Source organism: Mus caroli, chromosome X (assembly GCF_900094665.2).
Source record: "Mus caroli chromosome X, CAROLI_EIJ_v1.1, whole genome shotgun sequence".
Classification (NCBI taxonomy): domain Eukaryota; kingdom Metazoa; phylum Chordata; class Mammalia; order Rodentia; family Muridae; genus Mus; species Mus caroli.
Window position 1 is genome coordinate 146,102,170 of NC_034589.1, and position 27,560 is coordinate 146,129,729.

General features: G+C 39.5%; 1 protein-coding gene across 2 annotated transcripts in view; it reads right to left on the reverse strand.

Annotated features, from left to right (window-relative positions):
* Positions 1-11,068: 11,068 nt before the first annotated feature.
* Positions 11,069-27,560, reverse strand: part of Mbtps2 (membrane bound transcription factor peptidase, site 2) — a 56,727-nt gene continuing 40,235 nt past the window's right edge. Inside the window, exons 5-10 of one of the 2 annotated variants that reach the window (XM_029473359.1) lie at positions 22,911-23,029; positions 21,591-21,771; positions 19,393-19,487; positions 18,703-18,898; positions 16,790-16,865; positions 11,069-14,520 (exon numbers count right to left, since the gene is read on the reverse strand). In XM_029473359.1, the coding sequence (XP_029329219.1) occupies positions 14,298-14,520; positions 16,790-16,865; positions 18,703-18,898; positions 19,393-19,487; positions 21,591-21,771; positions 22,911-23,029 (890 nt within the window). In that variant the 3' untranslated portion in view covers positions 11,069-14,297. The remainder of the gene's footprint in view (positions 14,521-16,789; positions 16,866-18,702; positions 18,899-19,392; positions 19,488-21,590; positions 21,772-22,910; positions 23,030-27,560) is intronic. The other variant, XM_021153369.1, reaches the window with a different exon arrangement.

A 27,560-nucleotide genomic window follows, 5' to 3' on the forward strand; every position in this document is an offset into this window, starting at 1 on the left:
TTTTGGTTTTTCGAGACAGGGTTTCTCTGTGTAGCCCTGGCTATCCTGAAACTCACTATGTAGACCAGGCTGGCCTCGAACTCAGAAATCCCCCTGCCTCTGCCTCCCAAGTGCTGAGATTAAAGGCATGCGCCAACATGCCCGGCTCGTTTGCCAACATTCTTATGTCTAGTTGGTGACTTTATTTTTTTCCATGAAGTGCTTTCATATTATTTTTACAAATAAGTGATATGTCTACTCTATGAATAGGAAAACACTGAGGTATAAGTTGTGTGTGTGTGTGTGTGTGTGTGTGTGTAGTGTATGTATGAGTGTGTGTACGTGTGGGTCCATGTACTTAGGACCAAATGTTTGGAGTGGCCAAACATTGACATCAGGTGTTTGGTGGCTCACCACCTTATTTTTCAAGACAGGGTCTCTCACTGAGCTTGGAGCATCCTGATCCATTGCCCTGGCTGGCCAGTGAACTCTGGGGATCTGCTTGTCTCTATCTCTTCTACAACTGCAGTTTTAGGGTTACAGACACTTGCTACCATCATGCCTTGTTTTTGTGTGGGTGGTGAGGATCCATACTCAGGTCCTAGAGTTTATACACTGTTATGTTCAGGGACTTGGATCTGACTAGGATGGGAGCCAGGGACTTAAGAAAATGGGAGAGCTACACAGACATTCAGTCATAAAAGTAAGATCAGGTAGTCTGAGCTCTTGCCTTAAGGAACTGAAGCACCCCAGAACTTCAGCATATTCAGTATATTCAGCTCGACAGAAAGGAGGGTTATTATATACACTTGGACAAGAAGGCCTGAGTTATTACATAGAGATAAACAAGGTAATCTAGGCAGGAGCAGTCTCTGTAGGGGAGCAGTATTCAGGTTGTAAATATTCATGGAGAGAATGCTATGATGTACATTTTCGGTTCACACTATCAACATTCGTACTTAGACCAGAGGAAAACTATCATTCTTTCATAGATCTGAAGCTCTGGGGGCTCTGTCAACACACACACTTACTCAGGAATTCATTCATTCATTCCCTAGAGTGCAGCAAGCACTTTACCCACAGAGCCATCTCTTTAGCTGTTGAAATCCAAGTTTATAAAGAGACCTTCCGGGCTGGTGAGATGGCTCAGTGGGTAAGAGCACCCGACTGCTCTTTCGAAGGTCCAGAGTTCAAATCCCAGCAACCACATGGTGGCTCACAACCATCTGTAACAAGATCTGGCGTCCTCTTCTGGAGTGTCTGAAGACAGCTACAGTGTACTTACATATAATAAATAAATAAATCTTTAAAAAAAAAGAGACTTTCCTTTAGTTATATAATTTATACTGAATTCCCATCTACAGCTTGGGTTTTGGAGAAGGACTTTTGCCAATTTTCGTAAAGTTAAAGTTCACCTTAAAACAGTAGATACAACATAATTTCTGAGAAGGGGCAGCAGAAAAGGAAGCTTTATCTAAGTTCCATCTCTGCATTAAAAATAATATAAATAATAACATCAAAAGAAGGGATTTCTTATATAGAACAAATAGTATATCAGGCTTGGGTCATAGAAATGGCTCAGCAGTTAAGAGTACTTGCTCTTGCAGAGGACTAGAGTTTGGTCCCCGGCACCACTGTCTGGCACCTTATAGCCACCAGGAACTCCAAGTCCAAGGGATCTGACAGGTTGTCAGGGTTAACCACACACACCTTTATCCACTGAGCCACCTCCCTGGCTACTGCACAAGGGGCTGGGGATGTTAGAGGAATGGCTCAGAGGTTCTTGCTGCAAAATCCTGAGGACTGGTGTTCACATCCCAGCACAGTGTGTAACAAATGGCTGACAACATGTTTTGTTTTACTTACTTTTCTACTTCTGTGAAGAGACACCAAGGTGACATATAAACAAAAGCACTTAAATGGGGTCTTGCTTACAGTTTTAGAGGGTGAGTCCATGACCATAATGGCAGGAAGTAAGGACGCAAGCAGGCAGACATGATTCTGGAAGCACTAGCTGAGAGTTTACATCTGATCTGCAAGTTGGAGGCAGAGAGAGCTAACTGGGAATGTCATGGGCATTTGAAATCTCAAACCCACCCTCAGTGACACACTCCTCCAAAAAAGCCACATCTTCTAACCCTTCCAAAACAGTTCCTCCAAGTGGGGACTGTAATAGCTATTCCTGGTTGTCAACTTGACTCTATCTGGAATGAACTACAATCCAGAATTGGAGGGCTCATCTGCAACCCAGATCTTGAGGCTGGGGGATACTGGATCTTTGCATGGAGATCTTGAGGCATAGTGGTTATGAAAAGTTTAGGCTCAGGCAAGGTAGTACATGCCTTTAATCCCAGGAGACTAAGGTAAAATCTCTGAGTTCAAGGTCAACCTGGGACAAAACAAATCCAAGATCCAGGCATGGTGATACACACCTTCAATCTGGGCCACACCTTCTGCTGGAGGCCTACATAGGGGCATTGGAAGAAGGAAGATTCGCTCTTTGACGGCTTGCATTTACTTGACAACACATCTGTTGGAACTGACTTCTACAGAAGACCAGCTGAAACAACTAGCCTCATGGGACTGAGCAACTACTAGATTCTTGGACTTCTCATTCACAGCTGCCCATTGTTGGAGAGTTGGACTACAGATGGTAAGTCATCATGCCAAATTCCCTGACTATATAGAGACTATCAATAAGTTTTGTGACACTAGAGAATCCTGACTTATACAATCCCTTTCATGCCTAGCATAAAAATTAAGGATGATGCTCTCATAACAAAATGGGATATTAAGAGGAAATCATCAACACATTAATTAAGCTAGTTTCAAAATGTGACACAAGAATTTTCTGATTGAAGATCCAAAGATATTGGGTGACCCATCCATTCTTCAGAATTGAGTTTGTAAGTGCTGTCAAGGACTTTCATCCACTGAGCCATCCCACTGGCCTTGTGTTTAGAACATCTCAAAAGGGGCAGGGGATGTTATAGAAATGGCTCAGAAGTGTTTGCTGTACAACCGAACAAGATAGGGCAGATCATTTCTTTCTTTTCTTTTGCTTTTAAAGATTTATTTATTTTATGTATACGAGTACGGTGTAGCTGTACAGATGGTTGTGAACCATCATGTGGTTGCTGGGAATTGAACTTAGAACCTCTGCTCACTCACTCCAGCCCTGCTCGCTTCAGACCAAAGATTTACTTATTGTTATATGTAAGTACACTGTAGCTGTCTTCAGACACACCAGAAGACGGTATCAGATCTCATGGTTGTGGTGGTGGTTGTGAGCCACCATGTGGTTGCTGGGATTTGGACCTTCAGAAGAGCAGTCAGTGCTCTTACCCTCTGAGCCATCTCACCAGTCCTAGATCATTTTTTTTTTTTTTTTTGAGACAGGGTTTCTCTGTGTAGCCCTGGCTGTCCTGGAACTCACTCTGTAGACCAGGCTGGCCTCAAATTCAGAAATCCGCCTGCCTCTGACTCCCAAGTGCTGGGATTAAAGGCGTGCACCACCACCAACCAGTTCCAGATCATTTCTTTATGACTCTTAACACAGGAAAACAGTGAGAATTAGAGCAAAACTTTAGCTATTTATGGTTTGTTTGGGGGAAGGGTAATGGGTTCTGTTTTTCACCATATATTTTGGGGAAACTATTTCTAATAATTTTAGCAATAAGTTTTGACAAAAAAAAATTTTACTGTTCTTTTCTTTAAGACAGGATCTCATTATGTAACTCTGGCTGGCCTAGAACTCAGTATAGACCAGGTTAGCTCAAACAGAGATCCACTTGCCTCTGCCTCCTGAGGGATAGGATTGAAGGCATGTGCTATCACACCCTGCTCCCAACATAATTCTTAATCTGTCTATTTTCACCTTTTGAATGATTCATGTGTATGACTGTTTTGCTTACATGTGTATATGCTTACCATGTGCATGATTGGTGCCCATGGAGGACAGGAGAGTGTGTCAGATTCTCTGGAACTGGAGTTAGGGATGGTTTTGAGACTCCATGTGGGTGATGGGAGTTGGATGTGGGTCCTCTGCAAGTACAAGTGATAAACCCCACTGAACCATTTCTGTAGACTCTATAGTTTCACTCTTGGACCATGTCTTTCCTCCTACCATGACAACAATTCTTTGACTCTGCCACACTTGAGAAACCCTGCAAGGTGAGTGACATCTAACTTAGCATATTCCTTTCACTACAGGATTTTCTTATATGCTTATGCTTAAAAACATCTGAGGGAAAGCAGTAAGAAGGTAGTATGAAACCTCTTCCTCTTTCATTCTAGTTCAATTAGGACAGAAATAGCAGCACATTCAACATGAGGTTTGGTTGTCCGACCTGAAAAGACTAGGAGTCCATAGTCTTAGTCTAAAGAGTGTTACCAGCCACCCAGGTTCTTTGTATTTCTGCATGTTGCCATCTTAAACAATTGCTTTTGTCGATTGCCTGAATGATGCAATATGCCTCCCAGGAAAAGGAGCTGGGCATGGCTCAATTGATACAGTGTTTGCTTTTGCACAACTCCCTGGACACCTCTCTCTCTCTCACCTCTCCCTCCCCCCTCCTTCCTGTGTATGCATGCACACATCCATTCATGTGTGTGAGCAGAGACACACATGTGACACAGTACAAATGTAGAGGTTAGATGACAACACTGTATTGTTAGAAACAGTTGTTAGTTACTACAGACACCAGACTATCTGGTCAAAGATTCCAGGGATTGCCCTGTATCTTCTTTCTATCATCCGTAGGGTACAGGGATTAGTGGTGAATTGTACTGCATACTCCCAGCTATTCTTGTATGCTGGAGATGCAAGCTCTGGTTTTCATGCTTGCACTGCAAGCACTTTACCTGCTGAGCCATCTCCCCAGCCCTGCCTGGAATAGGTTTTACTTAATCAAGACAGAAATGTCTTTTAGAAGTCTCTACGGAGAATGCTGCCCGGAAGCTCATTTGCCAAGATGGGTTACGTGGCTAGTCCTACCTGCAGGATTGCAGGGAAAGAGATAGACTAGTTGTGATTTTACATTTTTGCCACAGAAAGCATATACTGTAGAAAAGAGGGGGAAAGACTGGTTTTTCCGTGTGCTGATTCATATTTTGCAAGACTGTTTCACAGCTTAAAAAGTAACTGTAAATGGGAATGGTTGTTGATGGCACATACCTGTAATCCCAGCAGCTGGGAGGCTGAGGCAGAAGGACTACCTTAAGTCTAGACAAGCTGGGCTATGTAAGAGATAGTCTCCAAGTAAAACAGAACCAAACCAAACTAAAACACAACCAAACAAAAACTCCAATCTAATATTACAAGAGTGCTAGAAGTTCGGGCTGGAGAGATGGCTCAGTGGGTAAGAGCACTGACTGATCTTCCGAAGGTCCTGCGTTCAATTCTCAGCAACCACATGGTGGCTCACAACCTGGTGGCTCACAACCACCCGGAATGAGATCTGTATTTGAAGACAGTTACAGTGTACTTATGTATAATAATAAATAAAACTTTGGGACAGAGGGAACAGGGACTGAGCGAAGCGGGGCCAACCGGGGCCAACCAGAGCGAGCAGGGTTGCTGGAGCGAGTCGAGGTCCTAAAAATTCAATTTCCAACAACCACATGAAGGCTCACAACCATCTATCTGTACAGCTAGTTCCCTGAATGTTCTCCTACTGATTTCTGGAACTAGAAAGTCTTCAAGTTTTGAATGCTCGTGGATGACAGAGCTAACATTTGGACTCAAAATATGTCATTTTACTTACTCTTTTTTATACCTTAATATTTAGAATTACAAACCATTCCAAATTAAAATTGTATGCCAATCCAATATGAACTATAATCCAATTCAATAGGAATTATGTACTATTCTCCAAAGCACTTGCTGACAAGCATGAGAACCCAAGTTAAAACCCTAGCACTTGAGCTGGGTGTGGCGGCACACCTTTAATCCCAGCACGCAGAGGCAGAGGCAGAGGCAGGTTGATCTCTGAGTTGGAGGCCAGCCTGGTCTACAGAGTGAGTTCCAGGACAGCCAGGGCTACACAGAAAAACCTTGAAAAGCCAAAAAACCAACCAACCAAACACAACATGCTAGCACTCACATAAAAAGCCAGGTGCTACATGGCCTGTAACCCCAAAGCCAACTGGGGTGGAGACCAGAAGATGCTAGGGCTTTCTGACCTTCAATCTAGTTCCAGATTTGGGGAGACACCTTATTTAAAGGAAATAATGAAGAAAATGATTGAACAGGAAAGTCAATATAGGCCTCTAGACCCCGACTATGCATGGGCCATGTAATTCACACACGGAACACATGTACGTGGAAAAAAAGAAAAAATGTTGATGCTGGGAACAGAAGTAAAAACTAAAAAACACCAAACAGATAATTGTTAGTATAGTTTTAAGAAGCTGTTTATAAATTAATTTAGTGTTTTGAGACAGACAGGATCTCCCTCTGTAGCCAGGGTAGCCTTGAATTTTAGATGCCCCTCCTGCTTCAGCTTCTCAAAAGCTAAAGTCACAGATGTGAGCTACTGTGACCATCACAGTTGGTTCTTTGTCAAAAATAATTTTTTTTAAGTTTATTCATTACTATACATAACTACACTGTAATTGTCTTCAGACACACCAGAAGAGGGCATCAGATCTCCTCACGGGTGGTTGTGAGCTACCATGTAGTTGCCGGGATCCGAACCCAGGACCTTCGGAAGAGCAGTCAGTGTTCTCAACCGCTGAGCCATCCTGCCAGCCCCCAAAAATCATTTTTGTGTGAAAATATTTTAAAAATTTCAGAAAAAGTATAAAGGCATGACCTCAACCTTCCAACTGAAGTTCAAACTTCAGTGTTTTGTTAGAATGACTTTATTGACTTTGCTTGGGAATCATTTAAGAGTGAGCTTCAGACATGACAGTTAACTGAAAGAAAAGATGTTACCTTCTCTGTTCCTAAGGCCTATAAATTAACCTGGCAAGTTAAGGTTGGCAAGACGGCTCAGCAGGCAAGGGTGCTGAGTTACCCTCCACCCCCTTTTTGGGTTTTCAAGACGGTTTTTAATGTGTACCCCTTGCTGTCGTAGAACTAGTAACCCAAGTTGGCCTCAAACTCACCGAGATCTGCCTGCCTCTGCCCCCTGAATGCTGGGATTCAAGGCATGTAGCCACCACTGCCCAACTTGATTTTCATCATTTAAATGATGAGAAAATTAATCCATGTATTTGAACAAGTTTTATATTTAACCATTACTTAAAACTGGTAAAAAAGTGCTTTGAAATCAGGATATCCTTTCCAAGGATTTTTTTTTTAAGATTCATTTGTGTGTGTGTGTATGTGTGTGTGTGTGTGCAGATGCCCACAGGGACCAGAGGAGTGTGTTGGACCCCTCTGAGTGGGAGTAAGAGGTGGTTGTGAATCATCTAACATAGATTCTCCCAATGAAACTTGGGTCCTCTGGAAGGGTATCATTGGCTCTTAACTATTGAGCAATCTTTCTCGGCCCCTAAAAATGAATTAAAAAATTTTTACACATGGTCTTACCGTGTAGAACAAGCTAGCCTTGACCTCTGCCACAGGTGTGCTAGGGTTAAAGGCATGTACCACCACATCCAGCTAAAAATGAATTAGTAATTTTTAAAGGCTAATATTAAACTGTTCACAAATAGAGGTATTAAGGTTTAAGATATAAGAAAAATTATTTCCATTAAAAGCTAACGGAAGAAATACTTTTCAACCACTGTGCATGCTATGAAGAATCTCAAGACTGTTAAACTATACAGTTTAAGGAACACTATCGTTTTTCTAAAAATAAAGATTTATTTATTTATTTTATTTATATGAGTACACTGTAGCTCTCTCTACTGATGGTTGTGAGCAATCATTTGGTTGCTGGGAATTTGAATTCAGGACCTCTGCTCGCTCCGGTCTAAAGATTTATTATTATGAATAAGTACATTGCAGCTGTCTTCAGACACACCAGAAGAAGGCATTAGATCTTATGGATGGTTGTGAGCCACCATGTGGTTGCTGGGATTTGAACTCAGGACCTTCAGAAGAGCAGTGAGTGCTCTTACCCGCTGAGTCATCTCTCCAGCCCAGGAACACTATTCTTATAAAAAATAAAGATAAGTACTCTATTCAGTCAAAAAAATATATATATATAAAATCATTTTATTATATTACTGAATCAAAAAACAAAATAGTTGCCATCTATGCAAATAAGAAATACTTTCTCCAAATGAGAGGTAAGACATTACTAATATTTATTCTCTCCAGAAAACTTAACTTTATACATTTTATGGATGACACACTTTTTTCATATTTATTAGTTCTCTGCACATTTCATACAATGCATTCTGATCATATTGACTCTCTCCATCCCTTCTAACCCACCCCTATTTTCTAACCACCCAATTTTGTGTTTTCTCTTTCAAATATAGAGAGTACAATTTGTGCTTCCCATATACACTGTGTCCCACCTTCATTTCTCATGTTTCTCATGATTTCTCATGATTTAAGTATTCAGTATCGTCAGTAATAGGATGTGGCGTTCTACTGGAGTGTAGATGGCCTACCAGGGCCACATCCTTAAGGAAAACTGACTCTCTTCTCTAAAATGATAGCAACTGCCAATAAGTCCTTAGCTGGGGGATGGGACTTTGTGCCTACCTCCCCTTTCCACGCTGGGATTTTGCCTGGCTTGAGCCTGAGTAGGTCATCTCTATGTTGTCACAACTGTTGTGAAGTCACACATGCAACTTTGTGTCTGGGAAACCGATTCCTTGTAAACAGGGTTCACAGCTAGGTAAGATGGATACTTATTTTTTCTCCCAGTCTGTGGGAAATGAAACTTCCAGGTACATACCAGCTTGATTTTCTCATGTACCATGATTCAAGTATTCAGTATCTTCAGTAACAGGGTCTTATTTTCAAGTTCTGGGGTGCAATCAAGTGTTGGCAATAGCATGTAATTTTGGGAGAGGTGCCTATGGGACCTCACTGGCAAACCACTCCAAAAGTGGTAATCCGTTATGGCATTGAACTTTTTATCTGTTAGCCTGTGGTGTATAGTAGGGGCACTCTGTCCCATTATAGTGTAACTGACTGCAACTGTTTCTATAGATGTGTATGTATATATTTTAGGAAGTGTCTAGATTCCCATATGACTTCTTCAAAATGCCTTTATGTTTTCTACCTTTCCCATGTTCCCTTCTCTACTTTGCCCTCTCAGGCTCCCCTCCTTTTAACCCTTCCGGTTTCACTATTTCACTTTGACCCTTTATACTGCTGTGTTCTTGCACCCTTTCTTTGAAATCAGATAAACTGATGAATAAACAGAACTGAAGATCTACACATAAGCCCACACTATGATAGCCATCCAATCGTTAACCAAAAAGCTAAAAGTACATACTGGAGAAAAGACAGCATCTTCACCAAATGGTGCTGGTTAAACTGGATCACTACATGTACAAGAATGAAACTGGATCTTTATCTTTCACCCTACAAAAAAATTCAACTCCAAATGGATCAAGGATCTCAACATGAGACCTGATACCATGCATCGGATAAAGGCATAGACTTTCTGAACAGGTCCCCAATAGCACAAACAGTAAAATATAATACATGGTTAAAAATTAAAAAAAAAATTAAATCATAAAATTGTTAAAATAAAATGTACTAGTAAAATCTTGGAATGGGGAAGACTTTCAACTGTGAAAAAGACACAGGCAAAGCAGACTAAGACTGGCATACAGTAATATATATATTAATATATAACACACATATATAATGTTCTATATTATACACATGTATAATATATTAAAGTATATGTTACAAAATAAATATAATAAATATAATACTATTATGAAATTAAAAATGATAAGCATTATACTAAAATGAAGTTTAGGAAAAGGAGTAAACTAATCCCTCCCAAGAAGAATAGGAAAAGGGGCTTGGGGACATTGTTTAATGGTCAAAGCACTTAGAACACAAGCAGCAGGATTTAGGATCTCCACTGAGTAGACATGGTACCTGCTCTTGGGACCCTCTGAGAAGCTACCTAGCTATTGGCAAGCTCTAAGCTCAACTGGAAGACCTTGCCTCAATTAATAACGTAGAGGACCATCAAGATTGACTTCTGACATCAATCTCAGGCCATCATATTCATGAGTACACATGTGCATACACATCTGCACATATGAGCCCCAATACTTAATTGAATATGTGTGTATATATATACACACACTTAAAAAATGAAAACGAGAAAAGGATGTGTTTAAACAAAATATACTGACAGGTTAACACATTTTAAAATGTTGATTTTTTTTCTAATCAAAAATGCAAATTATAGATGCCATTTTGAAAATCTGCCTAACATAAAAATTCAACTTAACAGTGTGTATACATAAAACTCTGGTAAGATTTCAAGACACCAGGGCATGGGGAGGGGAGTTGAGAGGGTAGTAGAGACAGAGAAATGCGGAGGGGGAGGAGTACAGACCAGCAATGAGCACGTGGAGAGATGGGGGAGGGGATAGGGACAGAGGGGGAAGGGAGGAGAGGACAGAGGAAAAGCTGGAAGGCAAGAGAACAAGGTGAGAGGGGAGGGAGCTGAGCAGCCTCTTTTGTAGTGAGTCAGGCACACTTGGCTGTTGCCAGGTAACTGGGGCAAAGCTTAGATAAAATGCTAACAAGGACTTTGTAGGTTAGAGCGGTTTCTATGGAAGCACAAGAATCCGACCTTAGACCCTGGCTCCTAAGCTCAGCTCCAGACTAAGAGACCTTGTCTTCAGGGAATAAGGTGAAGAGTCATACAGAGGGAAATCCAATGTCTTCCTCTGGCCGCTACACTCACATGTACCCTCCTTCCACATACATACTTTTGTAATACTACGATGTAAATATATTAATATAATAATATTAACACCAGACAGAATGACACACGCACACACCACTAAGGAGATGTGGCAGTCCTCTTTCCTTAAAGCAAACATTTCCAAAATTATAAACAAAGGCACCTCACTTAACAGATTTTTTTCTGAGACAACTGTCATATACAACTGTCATATACCAATATGGAAATTGAAGGTCACGTTTAGAGTCAAGATCTTACTCTATGTAAGTGGGACATTTCTACAGAAAAAAAGAAAAAGGACACTGACAAGACAATAGCTTCTCAGCCTTTTGGCTAAGGTCAAATGTAAAAAATATGATACAGAAGATGATAAACGTAGAATGCTGGTTTACATTTATTTGTTCTTTTATTGCTAAACATTACATTCTGACAATTATAAAATCAAATTAAAGCCTTAAAATGAATTACAGCTCAATTAAAGGAGTTATTGAAACAAATCTGTGTGCCACCAGTATGTGGATGTTCAATAAATACCAAGGACACAATGACAGAAAGCTACATCACTAGGAAGCGTATGCTTACAATCTGCTGTTCGCACAGACAATGACCTAGAAGTATTTATCAAAGTCAAGTTTAACTGTTTGTCTCTTCAAACTGAGATGCTAAAAATAATATGTACATGTTTTACACTTATGGATGATTAAAAACCTTAAGAATGTAAACAATGCAGAATAGGAACACTGAGAATAAAATTTCACTGTTGAACAAAGAGACAACACACAAAGATACTTCTTCAAATCACCAACATAATTCATTTTTCCAATATAATTCATTTTTCTAATTGCTCTACAGAAACCAAAATGAATTTTTTCCATAAAGATGATAATATACCAGGGACATAAGAAATTCCAAGCTTTACTATGTTAACATATATTTACAGTAACTATTCAACAATCCTTTTTACAGCTTAAATAGAAGCATGCTTTTCTAGCCATAAATAACACTAATCATCATCCATTCAAGCACATTAAGCAATTCTGATAGCTCATGCACTACACAGGGAAGCAAGGAGGCCACAGTGAAGCTGAAGAGACAATATGTAACATCTCCTTTCTTTAGTAATGAGGCCATTTGCATACAAATTGGCTGGACTTCCAGGAGAGAAGCTCCCAAGCCCCGAGCCTAAAGATTAGCTGGCAGAGGTGTTCAGCAGCTAATAAGAAATAAGATTTTGTATTCTTGCCTTCACTCAGAAAATGAAGCTAATGAATAGAATTTCCTCTTATTCAACTATTTTCATGGTCTATGGATAATAGTTTAGTGGTAGAATACTTGCTCGCATGTGTGAGGTCCTGGGCTCTCTAAGTACCATACCAACAATTGTTTTCCTCAGTATTGAAAACAATGACTTACACACATACATTTTCATTAGTAAACTGCTTCATGCATGCGATGAAGTTAATGATGTGAGTATTTCACGGCATTCTCTAAGCTTTACCTGAAAAGCTCTGTGCCTTTTTAATATGCAGATACATTTTGGTCCTGAGAGATCTTAGAAGACAACAATGCCATATTTTCTGCAATAAAAGTTAGTGATTTGTATGACTTTAGTATAATTAGTAACTAATGGCCCATCATTAATAAAATCTCAAAATGATATTCAGTGTATGGTTCCTATTAAAGAATGAAGGCAAATTTGTAATAAAGTCTAAAAAATTTCTAAAAATTGATTTAAAAGTTTTAGGCGCTTAAGAGAACTAATGTTCTGAAAAAGGTAACCTTATGAAGTATCTTACTTCAGGAGGGAGGTATATATCTGGCTAGTAATGAATGAATGGATCATTGCCTTTTGTTACCTCTAATGTGTGTGTTTCATGAAATAGGTATTTTTCATGACAGAAACAGTATGTGCATATATATTCTTAAGACTAACAGTGTCACATCAGCCAGCTGACTTTCTTAATTTCCCAGGGTTGAACTGCTACCCGACAAGACCAATTGTGATTCTTCACAGCTCAAAAGTCTGTTTCTAGATTCTGGGAAATTTTCATTTGTGCAGCCATTCTCACTAGACTACCAAGTCTTTTATGTACTCACAGAGGTAGCTTAGGGGGAGATGGAAAACAAACAGTAGGTGTTTAATCCCGCCAACAGAGAGAAACATACTAGGTGCTGGTGATGACAGAGTATGGCTCAGGGTTGATTCTTGCAGCACAAAGGAAAAAGTACCCTGGAAGAGTTCTAAGCTGCAAAGCTCTAGGAAGTGGTTAAGTAGGTTTGCTGAAGTTCTGTTGTGATCTGTTAGAGGACTCAGCTTAGTTCTCAAGTTCACCTCTAACTGCCTGAGCTCACATGCTGCCGTGAGAGATCCTTCCTGCAGCATACTCTCTATATAACAAGGCTTAAAAATGTTGAGTGTGAACTTACACTATGAAAACTGTAATACTTGTGCGACAAACTGTCTTATCCCACAACAAGCCTTATCTGCTTTCAACATTGTCCATTTACTTGATATCACTTGTACACAGAGTTTTTGCTTTCATGTGAGCAGATACTTTCATAGAACTGTAACCAGAGTACAGAATAATATACCATTAAACTTTAAAATACTTTTCAAACAAGACAAGAGTTATAAAACCATGAGCATTTGCCCTACTTTCCATTCAACCAAGGTCTAGCTTCCTTCAAATCATTAATGATTGTGTGTGTGTGCATGTGTGTGTGCACGTGCATGCGTGCACGCACCCCTGTGTGTGCCTGTGCATGTATGCATGCACAAAAGGGTCTTGCTATGTGGCCAGTGCTGGTCTGGAACCTACTATGTAGCTAAAGATGATGGCCTTGAATTCATGATCCTTATGCCTAGCCTCCCAAACACATACAGGCAGGTGTTGGGATTATAGGTGTGCACCACCATATCATCTTAATGGCACTTTTCAGTAAATTACCTGGGACAGGCAAGCTTAGCATAAGTAGCATAAGTAAGGCCCTGGTTTCAAACACTAGTAGAACACACACAGACACATACACACACATTCTCTCTCTCTCTCTCTCTCTCTCTCTCTCTCTCTCTCTCACACACACACACACACACACACACACACACACACACACACACACGTTTTCCTACAAGATTCTGCTTTTCCTTTTACTATTCCAAAAATGCTATATGGTCACACAAAATGGTATTACATGAATGAATTTTCACTTGTTTACAAATTCTTCAACAAACATTCAGAGTTTGCACATTCAATCTTTAAAAGTAGGATGAAGTCAGGAATTATGCTTTTCATTTCTTCCACTCCCTCTACTACAGAGTTTTTGGGTTCTCTAGATATTAGGAGCTCAAAGAGGTTGGCCAAGGTGTTTTAAGGAAACACTTTACATTTTATAACTAGTAAGAATTTCAATGGCAACAGATATTACCATGTAGCTCTACTTCTTAATTCTGTTGGATGAGAGCAAATATTACCGTGCTGTAACCATCCAAAGTCCCAGTGTCACATTGGCAGCCAAAAGTACACTGCCACCAAGCAAGATGAAAAATCCAATCAGATCTTTGACATCGTTGTCTCCAATTACTGAAGTAAGGGTAGCATCCAGGAAAGAGTTTAAAATCCATTGACCATCCAAGGCAAAGCAGGGCACTGCATTAACAATAGCCAGAGCTCCAGAAAGAGAAATCAGGTACCTGGGTAACAATCAGTTAAGGAGCTAGCTATGAGATTACAAGTGGAAATCATCTTCTGAGAAGTCACTGGGAGGTGACATTACTGTAGGTCTCTCTACTTTAAGTCTCTAACATTCTTTCTTCTAACAAACACCCACCCCATAAAAAACCCAAAACCCAAGCAACAATACAAAACAAAGAACCCTAAGCAAACCAATAAATAAATAACCACTTAAAGCTGGGCAGTGATAGCCTTTAATCACAGCACTTAGGAGGCAGAGGCAGTTAGAGATCAACTTCCAGGACAGCCAGGGCTACACAGAAAAACTTTCTCCAAAAACAACCCCCCCCCAAAAAAAAAAAACCCACCACAACCACCACCAAAAACCAAAACCAAAAAAAAAAACCCACCCCACTACCAAAAAAACCAAAACAACAAAAAAGTGAAAAAGCAAATAAAAACAAACCCTAAAACATTCTTCTATCTCAATTATTTAAAACTTTCAATACAAAAGCAAATTACAGAACAACAGACTAACAAATCTACAATGGATTCCTAAGCTTATGCTTTTGTAATCCTTTAATGATACAACAAGAGAAGGAATGCAGGAGGACTAAGAAAGAAAGGAAAAAAGTGCCCCCAACCTTAGGGTTTTGTGCATGCTAGGCATTGTTCTACTACTGAACAACAATGCCAGGCCCCAAATTAGGATTATGTTAAATTTTGAGACTGGGCCTTACAGGACAGGATGGTGACAATCCTGTTTTCAAGATCTTAAGCATACACCAACACTGCAGTCCCAATTTATTTCAACTATATTTATTTTTGTTTTATTTGTTTCAATGAGTACCAAATGCATGCAGAAGCCCATGGAGGTCAGAATAGATGTTTGGATACCCTGGAAGTGGAGTTACAGATGGGTAAGCCTATCGATATGTGGATGCTGGAAATAGAACCTGGGTACTCTGGGAGAGCAGTTAGTGCTCTTAATTTCTGAGTCATCTCTTCAGCCCCCGAAAATTACTTCTTAGCCAGGCGTGGCGGCACACGCCTTTAATCCCAGCACTTGGGAGGCAGAAGCAGGCGGATTCCTGAGTTGGAGGCCAGCCTGGTCTAAAGAGTGAGTTCCAGGACAGCCAGGGCTACACAGAGAAACCCTGTCTCAAAAAAACAAAAAAAAAGCGCCTTTCTTTCTTTCTTTCTTTCTTTCTTTCTTTCTTTCTTTCTTTCTTTCTTTCTTTCTTCCTTCCTTCCTTCCTTCCTCTCTCTCCCCCTACCTCTCCCCCCCCTCTCTGTGCGTGAATGTGCATGTATACGTGTGTGTGGGTACCTGTGTAGGCCAAAAGAATAAGTCAGATCTTCTGGATCTTCTGGAGCTAGAGTTATAGTGACTCAATGTAGGTGCTGGGAACCAAACTCAGATCCTCTGAAAGAAAAGCAAGTGCTCTTAAACAATTAGACAGGGTTTCTCTGTATAGCCCTGGCTGTCCTGGGACTCACTCTATAGACAAGGCTGGCCAGAAATCCACCTGCCTCTGCCTCCCAAGTGCTGGGATTAAAGGCATGTGCCACCAACGCCCAGCTAGAATATAAGTTTTAAGGAGCAGAATTGTATAATAATGTAAAAGAGTGATTAAAGATAGCCTGGCAAGATAAGGATGGAAAGAATGGGAAGCTGGGGTTACCTTGTTGTAGACACTTTGTCACTGTCCTGCTCCTTTTTTAAAATGTAAGTACACTGTAGCTGTCTTCAGACACACCAGAAGAGGGCATCAGATCTCATTATAGATGGTTGTGAGCCACCATGTGGTTGCTGGGATTTTCTCAAGACCTTCCTTTCATAGAGCAGTCAATCATATGCAACTTGTTTCTGTCACCCTCTTCTGGCCTCTGTGGGCACTGCATGTACACAGTGCACAGACATACCTTAGGTGCACTGGCAGAAGACTACCCCCTGAACTTCTGAGCTAGCAGAGCAGTGGAGACAGTTTTGGTGGCAAGGAAGCTTCTGTGAAAAGAGCCCATCCTCTCTGTGTGCTTCAGACACTTCCAGGCAGCCAGGCCACTGTGATGCTAGCTGCTTTTCCCACAAGACCTTCCTTTCTGTAACCTTTGTCCATAGCTGATGGAGTTTTCTTCACTGACTTTCTCCTCATAAGTAAAACCTAACCTTTCATCTTTAAGGTCTCTTTCAGTCGTAAGCAATTAAATGATAAGGCTTTATAATGATCTATTTGGGGTAAAAAGGATAAAGCTACAACCAACATACTTTTAAACCAGAAAGGATACTTGACAAATGTCTCCACAATCACTGGCAGATCTATGCTTAGAAAGTTGAAACGTGGGATGAAACTTGTAATGCTCACTAAAAATGAAAAACAGGGAATAATAAATATTATTCATAGCACAATAAGCAACATTACAAATTTACCATACATTCAAAAATTGCACTAGTCTATTAAAATGGCCAAGCAAAACTTTACAAAGCATGCTCTCTCTCTCTCTCTCTCTCACATACATACACAAACACATTTACATATATACATAAACACACACATATATATGTATAAAATCAGAACCAGGCCTTTAATTCTATTACTTAGGAAGCAGAGGGAAAAGGATCTTTGTGAGTCTAGCCTGATCTATATAGCAAGTTCTAGGCTAGCCAGGGCTATATTGTATGACATCTCTCTTTGTTTGTTTGTTTTGGTTTTGGTTTTTCGAGACAGGGTTTCTCTATAGCCCTGGCTGTCCTGGAACTCACTCTATAGACCAGGCTGGCCTTGAACTCAGAAATCTGCCTGCCTCTGCCTCCCAAGTGCTGGGATTAAAGGCGTGTGCCAACATGACCAGCCTTGAAGTCTCAAAACAAAAACAAAAACAAAAAAAGAAAACAAAAAAGAAAGAGGGAGTGAGGGAAGAAGAGAAAGCAGTTATTATCAAACATACACTACAAATCGTATAATGACAAAACTCATGTCCTAATGTACACTTACATTTTGAGGTTATAGCTAAGATAAAGCAGACTGCATACCCATTATGACTACCAAATACAAAGTGTGACTTGAAAATATAAGTTTTATCAAAAGTATTCTTTATTCTTTCAAAGATATGCATTCTAAAAATTACATTTGCTCCAATTATTATGCTATTTAATGATTACTTCTTTACTGCTAAGATAAAGATTAACATGACTCCCTGTACTCTGTAGACTCCATAACCCTGGTCCAAAGCATCTACAATGTATCCAGTCATTAGGCAAAGCTCACAGTCCACATTGCTAAATTAAACCCAATCAGAACCATCTTTTCACTTAAGATTTTACTAATAGCTGCATCCTAGAGTCACACTTAACACCAAACCATTAAACAAGGAAAATGATGCAGGTGTCTCTCACTATAGAACTACAAAGGAAGCCAGGCATTGTGGCACACACATTGAATCCCAGCACCTGGGAGGCACGGACAGGTAAAACTCTTGAGTTGGAGATGAATCTGGTATATAAAGTGAGTTCCAGGCTAGCTAGGGATATATAGTGAGACCCTGTCTTAAAAAACAAACAAACAAACAAACAAACAAACAAACAAACAACTCAAAAACTATAAAGTAGTGTTTTGTGTGGTAGTGTGTGCCTATAACCCTGACACTCAGGAGGCAGCCACTGGCATATCTCTATTTTTTTGAGGTGAGCCTGGTATATGTAGCATGCTCTAGGCCAGCCAGCCAGGGCTACATGGTGAGTCTCTGTCTAAAAACAAAAGCAAAATAAACACAAAGCAATGCTTTTTAACGAGGAACATAAGATATAAATATTCATCTACTGATAAATGAAAAATGAAACTATGGTTGGTAAAGGATAAACCTTGAAAACATGCTACATGAAATCAGCAACTTGGCCTAGTCATGTAACATTTTGAGCACAATTGTATGTATAATAAAGAAAGGAAAAGAAAGGAAAAAAAAGAAATCATCAACTTGGAAATATTCGATTTATATGAAATTTAGAGAATAGGCACATTGATAGAAACAGAAAGCATATCAGTGGCTGAAAAAAATGAGTGTCATTCTCCATGGGCTGATTATTTTTCTTTTACTTGAATTCCACGTAATGCTTTAAGAACCAGTTTATATTAAATGGAACCAAAGCAACTGAGAACATATGTGATCCTAATGACTTGGAAGAGCTCCCCAGAAGTACCCACCTGTATAGTGAAGATGCAGGGGGTGCCCTACATACAGCATATCAATTTGCGGGGGATGCTTCACTTTTATTAGTCGGGTGTGAGTTTCCAAGGACGGTACTATACAGAAGCTAGAACTTGCGCTGCTTTTGCAATCTTTATTGCTTCTACAAACTTGAGTAGCTTCAACTGCTTTCCGGGCAGGTAGACACGTATGCTAAAAATATAATATCAGTCAATGTTAAAAAGTACTTAATAGCCGGGCAGTGGTGGCACATGCCTTTATCCCAGCACTTGGGAGGCAGAGGCAGAGGTATCTCTCAGTTCGAGGCCAGCCTGGTCTACAAAGTGAGGTCCAGGGCTACACAGAGAAACTCTGTCTCAAAAAATACCAAAAAAAAGTACTTATTAACAAGAAAAATCTAACTTGCATTCATTCATGCTTTTCTTGTCACCCAGCAGATTAGGAATGACCTTGACATTAAAACATGCTATTTATTAATGTGCACCTACTGTAAATTCAATATTCCATGTTTTGCTATATAGGATATCATACTACTATGCATTTTTAGATTCTCAGATAAAATGTGGCATCTGAAACATGGAGGTTTTAACTAACACAAAATAGATAAAGACAGAAGGTATTATACCTTTATATATTTACTTTAATGATCATATCAGACAAGTAAGATAGCCTTTGGTACTACTTACCAAACGTTTATTAAAATTATTTCTGTAGGAAAAGCACACATCTGTGAGGCTGTGATTGTTACAGCATTCAGTAGAACCATCTAGTCGTTTGTATGCTAAAGAAAAACACAGTACTTAGCATGGATTACATAGAAGTATAATTGTAATAAAAACTCTGCTTTTAAAAGACAAAGACCATAAGCAGAAAGATACACATATTTGAAAGCAACTGTTAATGCGTTATTAGACAGCTACAAGCTATAGTCTGATTTTATAATATTAAAAGGGTACCCAATTTGAAACGAGAAGTTGCACTCAGGTACTTAGTGTTAGGATAGCTCAGTTGGTCTGGTGTTTCTGTAGCACATGTGGAACTGTGGGTTTGACTGCTGGCATTCTATAAGCCAGGCAAGGTGGGACATACATATGTTTAGAGGCTTGATTTGATTCAGGATTTCACCTAGCAAGTAGGAGGTGAAGGCAGAAGGACCAGCAGCTTAAGCTCATCTTCAACTATATATTAATTCCAAGACAAATTTGGTCTACATGAGATTCTGTCCAAAAAAAGAGAAAAAAAAAGGAACAAGAAAAAACAAAAAAACAAAAAACAAGAAACATAACCTGCTAAGAGAGGAAGGGATGGGAGATGGGAGATGGGGGAAGAATTGTGGGAGGGGGGTGACTGGCAGAGAGGCAGTGAGAGGGATGTAAAGAGAATAAGTAAAATTTTAGAAATCCAACAAAAACAAAAAGAAAAGAAAAATGCAGCTGCACTTAGCCCAGGTTAGCAGTTGTCTTATAAACTCCCCAGCCATAACACTAAAGCTAGAGTGAGTTTTAGTTCTGTGAGAGGAACTCCAGCCTCTTCCTGAACTACAGTGAACAAGGGCCTGAAAAGTGACTTTTGGGAGAAAGGAACTCTGGGGAACTCTAAAGAATCAGATTGGTTAATAATAATGATAATAATAATAATAACAGACCAAGAGAACACCAGACAACTGACATCTCGAAATCTTACAAACAAAAGTACCAAGCATTGCCTGTGAAATATTTTGAAGGAGGGAAGTAAGGAAAGGGGGTGGAGAGGGGGGGGAGGGAGAGAGGGGAGAGAGAGACAGACATACAGACAGGAGGGAAAGAGGGGGAGGGAAGGAGAAGTCAAGGAAGGTGTGAGGGAAGGAGAAAGACAGAATGAGTCAAACTGAGCCTCTAAACTTGAAAACTATGTAAAATTAGAGAAAATTACAGAGCATGTAAAATTTGAGAAAACAAGTGACTCCACTTCAATAAACACATAACATTTAAAACAACAGGGACTGTGATAATTGTAGAGATTTAAAAAGTTGACGGAGAATGGAGAGGCTTTGGAGGGAGGGAAGGGAGAAATGTTACAACTATACTATATAACCTCAAAATTTTAAAATGTGTTTTAAAATTAGAATTAAATTTAGATAAAATTATGAGTCTACACATGTGTAAAGATCATACTATACTTACATATTTACTTAAGTGTAATTAATCAATTGTAGTTGATGGATGTTTTGATTTTTGGTTTTGGTTGTAGTGGGGATTGAACCCTGCACCTCATGCACAGGGAGGCAAACACTCTATTACTGAGTTACATACACAGAGTCCATGCCACTGAGCTTGGATGCCGATTTTACATATTTTTTAAAATTTTATTTTTCAGTGGTGCAAGAAATGGAACTCAGGTCACTGTACACATTATGCAAACTCTTCTACCACTGAGTTATACACCCAGCCTGAACAAAACTGCTTTGAAAACAGAAAGAATTAGATATTAGAATTCTAAAAGTCAAATATTATATTATAAAAGAAAGGGCTGGAGAGATGGCTCAGTGGTTAAGAGCACTGACAGTTCTTCCAGAGGTCCTGAGTTCAATTCCCAGCAACCATATGGTGGCTCACAACCATCTGTAATGGGATCAGATGCCCTCTTCTGGTAAGTCTGAAAACAGCAACAGTGTACTCATACATTAAAAAAAAATACATCTTTTAAAAAAAAAAAGAAATTAGAAGTTCAACAATATATACTAAAGGGAGCAAATATCCAACATACCAAGAATAATATCTATTAATTTGTACCTATTTATTTTAGTTACTTGCTTTAAAACAAATCTATAGATACCTTCTCAGGGTTAATAATGGAAGGGACTAGTACTTTAAAGCATTGTGTCATAGCAAGTAAATGCACACACCTCTAACTGGGAAGCTTAATTGTTGTAACGTTGATGCACTTATACAATACCCAATTTGGGGCTCATATGCAATGGTGTCTAAACATTCATTCCAATCTTGCACATTAGTAACGGGACAATCCTGTAGATGAGTGACAAGGTCTCCCACAAAAAGGCCTCTGGGTCCAATGGCAGGTGAGTCCTTAGGAGGAAGGAAAATCAAAGCAGACAATGTATTTTATAGATTATAGACAAGCTATAATAAATAAATCTATATTAGCCACAGTAATAGATACTGCACTAATTAAAGGTGGAATACTTTTAAACAGTTTTATTAGTTCTTAGAAAATTTCACACAAGGTATTTTTAACTTATTCATCCCCCACATCCCTCTAACTACTTTCCTACATGCTTCCATTCCTTTTCATTCCGCTTAGAGTTTTCTTCAAAGCAGACTATTTTGACTAATGCATAAAATAACCCATCTCTAAATCCAAAATTTATAGCCAAACAATTAGTATTATATTCCCTAGTTCTCCATGATTATGAAGTTTTCACAACTTCAAAAGGAAAAAACCCTATTTCTTGATTATTAATATTAAAATAACAAAGCAGCAGGGTATATAACACAAGCTTAGTCTGAACCGGGTCCTGAGTTTGATCCCCTGTAGCATTAAAGGATGAAGATCAAAAAGAAAAGCACTATGAGGGACTGGAGAGATGACTCAGTGGTTACTCCATTACTGGCATGTACACAGTGGCTCACAAGAGCCATTAACTCAAGTTCCAAGGAACCCAATGCTAGGCACCCAAGTGTTACACAGACACACTTGCTGTCAAAACACCCAACCCTGGACATAATGTGACATTTAAAAGTAAAACAAACGAAGAAAAAAATCTAAACTTTTGTTTGTTTGTTTGTTTTTGTTTTTCGAGACAGGGTTTCTCTGTACAGCCCTGGCTGTCCTGGAACTCACTTTGTAGACCAGGCTGGCCTCGAACTCAGAAATCTGCCTGCCTCTGCCTCCCAAGTGCTGGGATTAAAGGCCAGCACCGCCTGGCATTAACTTAAAACTCCTACAAAATGTTTTGACTGGGTAGCCTATCATTCTTCTTAGTGCTAAAAATCAGAAATAAAATGAACAGAAAAGATAAACAATGCATTTGATTAATAAACCACATACACAAAATCTTGATACTATCTCTTTTGTGCAGAACAACAAAAACAAAGAACAAATTTCATCACATTAAAAAAATCCAACATTGTTTGCAGTTGAAAGGATTCTAAGTGTTACAGTAGACCATCTGGTGAAAGAACACCCTAGGCGATTCATTATTTACCTCTGCGACTTCAGTGATAAGTACCCCAACTCCAGTGTAGTAAAAAGGTAAGAGGATTACTGGGAGGAGAACAAGAGCTAAAATACCAAGGAGAGCAAGGACAAAATTATGCCATATACCTGAAAAGAGAGAGAGCAACTGTTAAGTTCAACAGTGACAAGAATATAACAGAGTTTACTGCACTTCATACCACATGGGCATCCTGATAAGATCATAAATAGGCCAGGGGTTGTGAGACACAGGGATGGAGCTACTTATTGCAGCAGACAGATGCTCACTATGCATCTGCCTTCTTTTCAGATACTAAAATGTGAAATGCATTTAGTTTGATAATTATGAAGATTATGATTATGGTTTAATACAAATAGAATCAACTTCTTCTAACTATGCCTTCCTTATAGAACACACACACAGTATATCTCATTAATTTAAACACATTCATGTTCTTTGATAGAAACCTCAAGAATATACAAATTAGAAAGCAAAATTCTTAGGGCTAGGAAAGTGGTTCAGTAGATAAAACACTTGCTATGCAAGCATATGATCCCAAACTGAGACCTCTTGAATCTGCATAAGAGCCATGCACAGGGTCACCTATGTGTAATTTCAGCACTGGGGTGGGGGGTGGTGAAGATAGACATATCCTTGTCATTCACTGGCTAGCCATTCTAAAACCACTAGTTCTAAGTTCAAAGACAGTCTCACCAAGGTGTGTGTGTAGAGATATGGACATCTCTGGCCTCCACAGTGCATGCTTGGGTGAATGCACCCATGCATACATTGCATACACCACACACACATACACACACACACACAAACATACCTGTCTAAAAAGTTTTTAATTCCGGTCTAAAATCCCTAGTGGGACTCTGAAAGAGAGACTTTTAATTTTACTAATTCGATCATTATGGAGAGTAACATCAGGATAATTGGTACCTTATATCATAGAACACAAAAGAACAAACCATGACGAGTGGGTTTTTTGCATGTGAATATGTGGATATATGTACAAGTGTGTCTGAGTGTGGAGGTCAGGAGTTGACATCAGGTATCTTTTTCAATTATTCTCCACCTTTCCCCCTATCCCCTTCATTTTTTGAGGTAGGGTCTCTTGCTGAACATGGAGTTCACATATTCAACTGTCTTCATGGCCTTTTCTGTGGGTGCTGAAAATCTGAAAGCAAATTGTCATGCTTGTGGACTAATACTTTTACCAGCTAAGCCAAATTCCCAATTCCAGGTTTAAAAGCTAAAATTTACATGGTCAGATCCAGCACTCTTTTAACATCTAATTTATATTAGTTATATATAATAATGAGCATCATGGTGCTATTCCCATACATTTACGTAATGTATTTTGAACAAATTTAGAAAACACTAAGATGACTCTTAAGTGCTTTCTGCATAAACCTGAGGACCTGAATTCAATACCTGGATCCCATGGTGGGATCCTAAAAACCGACTTCTGTAAATTGTCCTCTGACTCATAGCCCCTGTGTATATGTGTCTGCACACACACAAAGAAATCTGATTCTGAAAACTCTATCAATTTAAAATCTAATTATTTGTGTGGGTGTGTGTGGGTGTGTACTCGCACGTGTGCGCGCGTGCATGTGTGTGCTCATGCACCTGCGTGCATGCTATGTGTGCTATAGTGTACAAATTGAAGTGCAATTTAAGATTTTTGCTTCCTCCCATGAGGGGTCTGGTAACTCAGATCATGAGGCTTAGCAGCAAAAACCAAGTTGTTCAATGCCTCAATATCAAATTGTTTATCAAATATAGTTTGCTTCCTTTTGACATCTTTTCCATAATTACTGTGTCATTAAAAATCTTTTAATGGGCTGGTGAGATGTCTCAGCGGTTAAGAATACTGACTGCTCTTCAGAGGTCCTGAGTTCAAATCCCTAAAACCACATGGTGGCTCACAACCATCCATAATGACAAACAACAACATCAAAAACAACCAAACCAAACGAAACCAAACCAAAACAAACCCTATGGGCTGGAGTGAGCAGGGCAGGAGGGAAGAAAGGAGGCCGGAGCGAGGCCAGGGGGAGGGGGGGAGCGGGCGAGGCTGGAGCCAGAGCAAGCAGACTCTGGAGTGAGCAGACACAGGAGTGAGCTGATGCCAGAGGGAAAGGGGCCGGAGTGAGCAGGGCCCGAGCAAGAGGGAGAAGGGAAGGGGGTTGGGGGAAAACGCTGAAAAAAATTATTCTTTTAATTAGCCGGTGGTGGAGGCAGAAGCAGGTGGATCTGAGTTTGAGGCCAGCCTGGTCTACAGAGTGAGTTTCAGGACAGCCAGGGCTACAAACAAACAAACAAAAAAAACCCATTCAATTATTTAATGTGTATGAATGAAACTGGAAGCCAGATATCTGGGATCCCATGAAGCTGGAGCCATAGGCAGTTGCAAGCTGCACTATGTGAGTGCTGGGAACTGAATTCGAATCTAGAATACATGCTCTAAAGAATACATGCTGTTTCTCCCGCCCTTAAACCTATTTATAAAGTTCCCTATTAGAGATCGCTTAACCTGCTTTTAACAGGTTTGCGATAAGCAGCTTGCTTTTACTGTTTGTGTATCTTAAGCAAGAATTCATGTGTGAGAGCAGTGCGGAGCAAACCATAGGAAGGTGAGCCGATGTTGTAGAAAAAAAAGAGCTCAAGCATTTCTCCACCAGGGGGCGGCGACTGCTCCTCCCAAGCCAAAATAGATCTCAAAGGATTGTGGGTGAGGTAATAATACTGGGGTGATCACTAATCATACAAAAAAGTGCAAACAAAAGGGTCGAAAGGGAGCAAAGGGCAAACACGCTGAAGTGGTTGACCAAGAAACTAAAGAACTACCTACAGAAAAACAAGATACCGAAAATGAGGGTCCAGACTATGAAGTATGAAAAAAGCTGCCATGTCCAATGAACCAAGCATCATGTCTGTCTCCCTTTTTGTAAAATTCAGAGGAATTATTTTGTTGTTTTTTGAGACAGGGTTTCTCTGTGTAGTCCTGGCTGGCCTCCAACTTCAGAGACCCACATGCCTCTGCCTCCTAGTACTGTGATAAAGGCTTGTGCCACCACGGCCCACCCAGTTTTCCAGAGGGTTATTTTTATCAACTATTTTATATATGCAGTGTTTTAGTAGCTCTAGAAACATCTATAAACTATCTACCTTATCATATTTTTAAGTGTAAAGTAGTTTTTAATGTGATAAAAATCATTTTTATTTTTTTTAAGTGCAAAGAGAGTGGGTTATTGAACCAGGGAAGGTTATGACTATCTTGGGAGAGGGGGTCAATGTAACAATCTATATAAGGTGGCTAGCTTTCATGCATTTCTGTCAGAAGTATTTTAAACTACTTTTAGTCTCATGTTTTTAGTAGAACATTTTTCTCAAGAGACCTGCCGTATTGTGTGCCTTCTGAACATCTCTAGTCATGGCTCTCTGGCTGTCCAGATTCTCTAACAATTCTGATGATATGCTGTGGAAAGTAGAAAATGTGAACATGGTACATGTGATGTAAAATTGTGAATCAGTTGAAGCAAAGATTATGAGGCTGTTGTGGAAGGCCCTCTTAAGAAAAATTTGCCACCAAGTTTGAAGCTGTTCTTGCCCCCAGTTTGACATCCCCAGGACCCATATGGCAGAATAGCAGAACAGAAGAGATCGCTGTAAATTGTCTTCTTCTCTTTGCATGTATGCCATGGCATTCACACTGCCATACTCACATCTCCCACAACTTCATTAAATAAACAGATTATTAGAAAAAGAAGAATCTCAATATGGTGGGTCATGCCTATAATTTGCAAGTTACAAGAAGCCAGCCTGGACTACACTGGGAATTTCAACACAGCTTAGGCTACAGAGTAAGAACTTGTCTAAAAACAGAGCAATCAAAACCGATGAAACGCTCTAATTCATGCACTAAAATTTCCTTTGGACAAACTAATTCATAACACTGCCCTTTACTTTACTGCCCTGTTGCTAGTAACAGAAACAGGCATGGACAAGTGAATCAAAGTGGAGTCACAAAATAGCACTGGTTTCTTGACCTTACAGATGACCTTTGCAATTGTCTTCCAGGCTTGCAGTTGGTCCTATTACTCCTCTAATGATGACTAAGTGAGAGTCATGTGTGAAGCAGATACATTTCATTTATCTAAACAATCTCATATATTAATGATTTATTTTTAAGTACATTTTTGAAATACCACTTTTGCTTTCTCCAGAGCAGTTTTTAAATAGCGGGACAATGAAGAGAGTTTAGCTAGATAATCAGTTGTGCATTATTAGATGTTTTGTTAGCATTTCTAGCTGTTACTAAACTGATGCCAGCAGCAGTTTCCCTTTGCCTTAATTTTTACCTACCATATTCACACAAGCAAGCTATTTTTAATTCTTCAAACAGTTTTATTTTTGTTTTTTCTATAGCACGAAAATATCCATCAAACATGCAATCAATGTCAAGGCAAGATATTATGTAATCAACACAAACTTCTTAATTGATCAAAGAAATTACACTCAACAACAGCACTCTAAATAATATTCGGGGATGGGATAAAGTGACTAAAAGAAATGGCTAATAAAATTATGTCATATAACATTCTATACTGTATAATACAGATAGAAGAAACTTGTACAAAATGTCTC